This window comes from Limulus polyphemus, unplaced genomic scaffold (assembly GCF_000517525.1).
Source record: "Limulus polyphemus unplaced genomic scaffold, Limulus_polyphemus-2.1.2 Scaffold1703, whole genome shotgun sequence".
In the NCBI taxonomy this organism is placed as follows: domain Eukaryota; kingdom Metazoa; phylum Arthropoda; class Merostomata; order Xiphosura; family Limulidae; genus Limulus; species Limulus polyphemus.
The window spans coordinates 235434-241970 of record NW_013667313.1 but is presented as its reverse complement, the minus strand read 5'-3'; the positions used below and the strand labels follow the sequence as shown (position 1 = coordinate 241970).

At 28.6% G+C, this 6537-nt stretch overlaps 1 protein-coding gene across 10 annotated transcripts in view; it reads right to left on the bottom strand.

Annotated features, from left to right (window-relative positions):
- Window positions 1-2854: 2854 nt before the first annotated feature.
- LOC106464628 (protein Daple-like) overlaps window positions 2855-6537 on the bottom strand; it is a 142667-nt gene continuing 138984 nt past the window's right edge. For 9 of the 10 annotated variants that reach the window (XM_022392361.1, XM_022392362.1, XM_022392359.1 and 6 more), the window contains 2 exons: window positions 6263-6378; window positions 2855-5617 (listed from right to left, as the gene is read on the bottom strand). In XM_022392361.1, the coding sequence (XP_022248069.1) occupies window positions 5147-5617; window positions 6263-6378 (587 nt within the window). In that variant the 3' untranslated portion in view covers window positions 2855-5146. Of the gene's footprint in view, window positions 5618-6262; window positions 6379-6537 lie in introns of those variants that run through there. The other variant, XR_002611793.1, reaches the window with a different exon arrangement.

Here is a 6537-nt window from a genome sequence, read left to right as displayed (position 1 = left end):
TACGGAAAATCAATTAACAAACGGAGACGTAACAATATAAACAGGTGATTACATAGGACATTGTGTACAAGGAGTTCTGAAATAACTTATGTTTTAACCAGATAAAATATAAGTTAATTACTTGTTAATTATGACATATCCAAGTATGCAAGATATAATTTCCTGTAAAATGACAAAGTCCACAAACATACTGTTGTGCCCCCGGGGGGGGGGGGGTGTTAAGTTTAATACTAGTTTCATAAATTCTGCACTTATGTGTAAGCTCTTTGAATTATCTAACTATCTATCAATATTGAAAATAAAGTGCTCTCAGAAGTAAAACAATACTTACTACAATTTAAAAAACAACCAGTATAATTGAGTTTAATGGCTTGTTAAATATGTTGTATCGACCAATGAGTTTTGTTGACTCAGTTTATTTACATTTCTTTTACCATATATGCAGTAACTTATTAATTAGAATTCTGGTCACACTTACAATAATCTCAAACAAAATAAAAGGATTCTGTTTCAGAAAAAAAAAAGAGCCAACTGTGTATATATATACACACACACAAAAAAAAAAAAGAGTTAGAATCTGAAGAAAGAAACTATTTTAAACTATATGTCTGGGATGTATATAATATAGTCCTCATTTCCTTTCAGATCTCTCAGAAACAAATAATCTTGATCAAAATTAAACCCTTTGAAATTAATTTTGTCTAATAAGATTAGAAAAATCTTAAACAAAATTGTATGGTAAATGAATAGAGAATTAGACTTGATTGTAACATAATATTTGAAGTTGGTTATTCAATTTGTGTAATATTTTGTGTATGTGAATTGTTTTTTGTATATTAAATAATGAGTTACTAATGATATGACTAATTATAATTGTAATTTGTGTTGGTGGGTAATCACATGTTCTGATAATATGCAGTTTGTTACAATACTATAAATGTTTATACAAGATGTAAGGTACCTCTACAACTTCTTTTTTGTTATTATTAACTGTGTCTGATAAAGTCAGTTATTTTCCATAAATCTATTGATATGTACACTTTATCGTGTTTTCATCACTCTACGGTTTGAAGATGTATAGTTTTGTCATATTTGTTGTAGTGTAGAGAAAGTGTCAACATTTTGTAATTGTTGTAGGTGAATATTGAATAAAAACAAAATCATACTTTCTCATTATGGACAAGAGATTTTAAAGATGTTTTTATCCTCACTCAAGTCAGTTCTAATGGTTAGGGAGCTAGACTCACAACTTGCAGGTCACTAAATCAAAACTCAGTGACAGACATGCTCACCCTTTCAGCTGTGAGGGTGTTATATGTAATAGCCAATCCCATTGTTTGTTGCTAAAGGATAGCCCAAGAGTTGACAGTGGGTGTTGCAAGGTGGTTCAGTTCAAAATTAGGTGATGCATTACTATGCAAGCAAGTAAACTAATATATGTTCCCCATAAAGTTCAGACATTGTGTTAAAAACTGCTGGAGAAATTATTTTCAATAGAAACATATGTAATATTTAGTGAGGAAGCCAACTGAATGTATAATTGATTTTAACTTTCTTTTAGAAGTGTTTGAATGAAGTGTTTCAAAGGATTTCAATTATTACTGAATTGGAATTTTTCAATCTGAACACCACCTTTTATGCACTTACAGTAAATGGCCAGATCAGAGAACCCTTGTAGTTATCCTTTATTTTGAGCTACTGAACACAAGAAAGATGGCCAATCAGCACCCAACACTACATAAGCTTTATCTAGCTTTTTGAAATGAATAAAGGTTTATTGTCACTTTTATAGAGTCCTCAGCTGAAAGTTCAGGGTGTATACATTGATCTGCAACCTCACATACTAATCACTAGGCCATTCCCTGCCCACTTATTACTGAAGATGGTAGTGATATGTTCAATAAGGTTATCTAAATGATGAAATTTAAGTTATGTAATGTTTTTCCCAAGCAAGGTTTCTCCAACCACATATTGAACATCAGATTTATTAAATGTGGCATAGTAACTTCAACAACCTTGCTGCTAATTACAAGATTAATAATTTTACAGTATATTACCACCTTTCAAAACTATCACAGTTACAATCTTAATTTCTAAAGTTTGTTTTATCACCATATTGTAATATTTATCATGTTTATTTCTTGAAGTTTTATTGTTATTGCTGTGATATTATTATTGCTTATACATTTTGGCTTGTTTTAGGATTATTCGTGTTAAAACAAGAGCTCATAGTATGTTCAGTAAATTATTTTTATTACATTTAACCATTATTCTAATTAGAGAATTATTATTTTTACCATTTACTGTATGATTTTTGTTAATGGTTTTACTATTTCCTGTCTTTATAACCATTAATTGTTTTACTGTACTGTCTGCACATTTCTGCTACTCTTAAGTGACACTGTTAGAGCCATTTCTTGGGCTTTCCTTGGTCAATAGACTTTGTTAGAAATATAATACTGTTTTATGTATACTGGTGTCACTTTTCTCAAGGAACAGAACCTGTTATAGTCCATGTAGTTTCTGTAGGTTTTGCAAGTTCTGTTAACAAGCACCGATGAAAGTGTTCATCATAAACATTTATTTTTTTTGTTTGAGGATTATTTTGCATTTTTAGTTTAGTATATTGGTTTAGGTCTTACCTACATCTCTGGAGCTGGCTAAACATTATGATATTATTGGGATTTCAGCTGCAAACACCACTAAGAGTGATGGTACTGAACTGATGAATCAATGCATTAAAAACCATTATAAATAGAGATGGTTTATTAAAGTAGCTATATTCATTACTGAGTTAATGCAGGTTTCTTGCTTTTATGAGAAGTTAATAATAATTAGAAGAAACAAAGGGCACTAGATCTTCAGACATATTTTATTGACATTACCAAGAAGTAGTACAAGATCAAGCTTAAAGAGAAAAGGACATGAAAAAAAAATCATGAAATATTGAACAAATGTGACTGAATCTACCTATTAAATATGCAGTCAACCTGAATAAAAGAAAACATAATAGTGGATATCAGAGTAAAATACTTTCAGACATCAATTAATACACACAGCAAAACTTCATGAAATATTCCTGTTTAAATTTTGCAATAAAAAGTTTATATATATAACCTATGTAAATGAGGTAACATGATTTGTTCTTCACTGACAGTTGTTAACACACAGACCCCTGCTCAACAGAGGATTACCTTCAGGCATTTCTCAGTTGGAAAAACATTTTAAAAATTTAACCAGAAATAAAATTTCACATAAAGGTTAAAAACTGTTTATTAAAAAAAGTGTCAATTTAATGTAAAAAGAACATGCTTAGAGAAATTAATTTTGTGATACTGAAAGTGGATCCAATGTTTTTATTGAAAATAAGTCTTTTGAAATGAAATGTGTGCATACTAAATAGATTTAGAAAATAAAAAAAAAAATTGATTAGAATCAAGTTGCAGACTTACAGTAAATATTATACTCCTTTATGACCATAAATATATGTGTAATCATCAATGAAGCAAGCTTGGAAAAATAATACACTATATAAAAGCATTAACAAAATTTATAAATGATTTTCAATATTCATTGCAATAAATGTGCAGCCTAATCGATTTTTAAAACAAACCAACAAAAACAGTAACTGCCATTCAACTTTTTAATACACATTACAAAAATATTCCAAGAACACTGAAATTATAACAATCAAAAAGTACTGCAAGTTCTGCACAACAAAATACATAAGTGAAGCATATATTCTTTAAATAATGAAAAGTAACAATGTTTCTACTGGTTTTTCTATGAACTAGACCTTTAAATTTTTTTTCACCAAAACATTAGTTTTGTAGTAAGTTTATTTTAGGTCTTATTTTTCAGAGATGCTTTATTTACACACATACTAAATTAAATTACTTAACATAATTTCATATCAACATTGATAGTCCTACATAATTTTCCAAGAAAACTGAGACCATCTCAAAGGAACTTTAAAAATACTATAATCACACTTAAACACATAACACTGTACTACAACACTAGCATCATGTATTACTAAATGTTATTTAAACAAAAAACAAGGTTTCAGTTGTCCCTTACTAATGAAGCTTGATGATCTTAATTTTAAAATTTAAGCTTCAAGAAATAAAGCTCATTTTTAAGTATAACATGTGTCATTTTACAAATTGGAAGTTTCTAGTTTTAAAAGTAAAAAAAGACCAGTTTATCAACCTAACAAACAAAGAATGACAAATTATGATTTCAAATGGATTCAGTTCTCACACTGAATGATGACTTAGTGATTACAGCAAATAAAGCTTTGAAAGAGAAACTGTTTTACCAGTTTAGATACTTTTATATAATATTTCACATTCACAAATAATAATACAAAAAGCTGGAAATGACTACAAAAGTAACATTTTCCATTACATGAAACAAGTATGTGTAGTTATGCAGGCAGACAGAATTTTCTTCCCTACTTCAATTATTTCACTGCAAAGTAGTTTTAAGATAACAAATATTAACCAATATTAATGTCTAATATTGAAATAATTTTTCTGCAGTTTGTAACAATATTTCAAAGAACAAATCAAGGAATAATAAACTACAAGGAACAACATGCATACGTGTAAATCTTGTCTTGGAAATATTTACAGAGAGATGGAAAACTACTTCAACCATGCTTTAAAATGTTACCAATCCTTCCAAAGTTCTGTTCACAATTATCAATTTTTGATTTAAAATAACATATTAACTGCAACAAAAACTACAAAGACAGCCTAAAATACGATTGTTTGACTATCATTTTACTCTCTTCAAAGCTTGTTTTGAGATTTACTTCATTACTGTCTACACACAAATCTCAATACTAGAACAGAATTTTTTCCTCTTTCTTTGTACATCATGATAATCAAATCAAAATAAGGAACAAACTAGAAATTAAGCTAAATCCAAATTTTGAGCTAGACCCAACAAAACCTAGCTAGTGTACATAATTAGCATCTTTAGTTTCATAGTATGAAATTACAAAAAACATACTGAAAATTATAAAATTATGTACAATATTACAGTAGCAAATAAACAAGGCTCTTTCACATAAAATCTGTATAAATATGATGACTGAATGATTCAAATAAATATTTATGAAATCCAAATAAATACTTTTCTAAATACAGCCATACTCATACCAAACAGAGCTGTCAGATTTCTTTTCTTTACTAGAGCCAAACAAAAAATTTCTTTTGTCAACCTCTTTTTGTCCCTTGGCCTTCTGCATTTTTGAAGCATCATGATTCTTATGTATCTTGATATTATCTCCAGATTCTTTAGAATTTCTGGGTTCTCCAGATACACTTTTTGTTACTGGAGTTGATGTGTGACACTGGGCTAGTTTCTCAGAAGGAATGGAAGCACAGTCTTCAAAATGACCTCCTGCTGACTGCTCTGGTTTTTTGGAAAACATTCCACTTTCTAGCTCTTCATCTTGTTTTGGGAAGGATTCTTTGAACCCCAAATTTGCTGGAAGGTTAGTAATGAGATTGACTGTCGTTAAGTTTTCCACTGTGGTCTGAGATGAGGAGCATTGTGAAATTGGTTGTTTGTTTGATTTGGCATTTGTTGACTTATAGGTATCTGTCTACAATAAAAAAAAATATGTTAATTTGTTCAACAAACATTAAATATAGAACAGTACTTGAAGCTAACAACTAATGCTTATATGTAAGTTATACTCTATAATTTCTTTAATGTTACTTTCATTAATGGTATTAGTTAGAATGTTTAATATATATCTTATTATTATTTTAAACTTTTTATCATTATTTTTTTATTATAGAGATTAGAAGAAAAAAAGCTCCTAAGCTGGCCAAATCTTGCAAGATATTATTGGGTTTATGGCCAAAAATGTCATTAACAGTGTGTGTACCCAACTTTTGAAATAATGCTTTCTAAATAAATAAGATAAATAAAAACAATATATTTAATAAGCTACACTCATTACCCAGTTGACTTTTATTTTTGATTTAAGTAGGTAGCTTGCTCTGCTTAAAAGTTTATATTAATTACAAAATAGTAAAATACATTTCAAACAAAGCTATTAATTATCAAAAGCAATAACAGGCACTATCTTAAATCAACAATATTAAATACAAAAACCATGCTCAAGAAGTACAATATCTTTTCTATAATGTTAAAAAATAGGAAGGATATTTGCTGTCTTAGTATTAACAAACAAGAGTAAAATACAATTACAAAATCTATCAAATAAAAAATAACAACCTACTCTTTTATCGGAAACTTTATCTTCTGTTTTAACAACCAAGGGAGACTTGGCTCCTGGACCAACATCTCGGACAGGAATATCATCATCAGTGCTAACATCCATATTGTGTTTAATACCTAATCAACAAGAACATCACAACTTGATGGAAGACAATAAAATTTTGAATACTCATTTATAAAAATATTTTTTCTCAGCTAACATCAAATATAATGAATTTGATAATTATCACCAAATAAAATTATATATATATATATATATATATATATATATATATA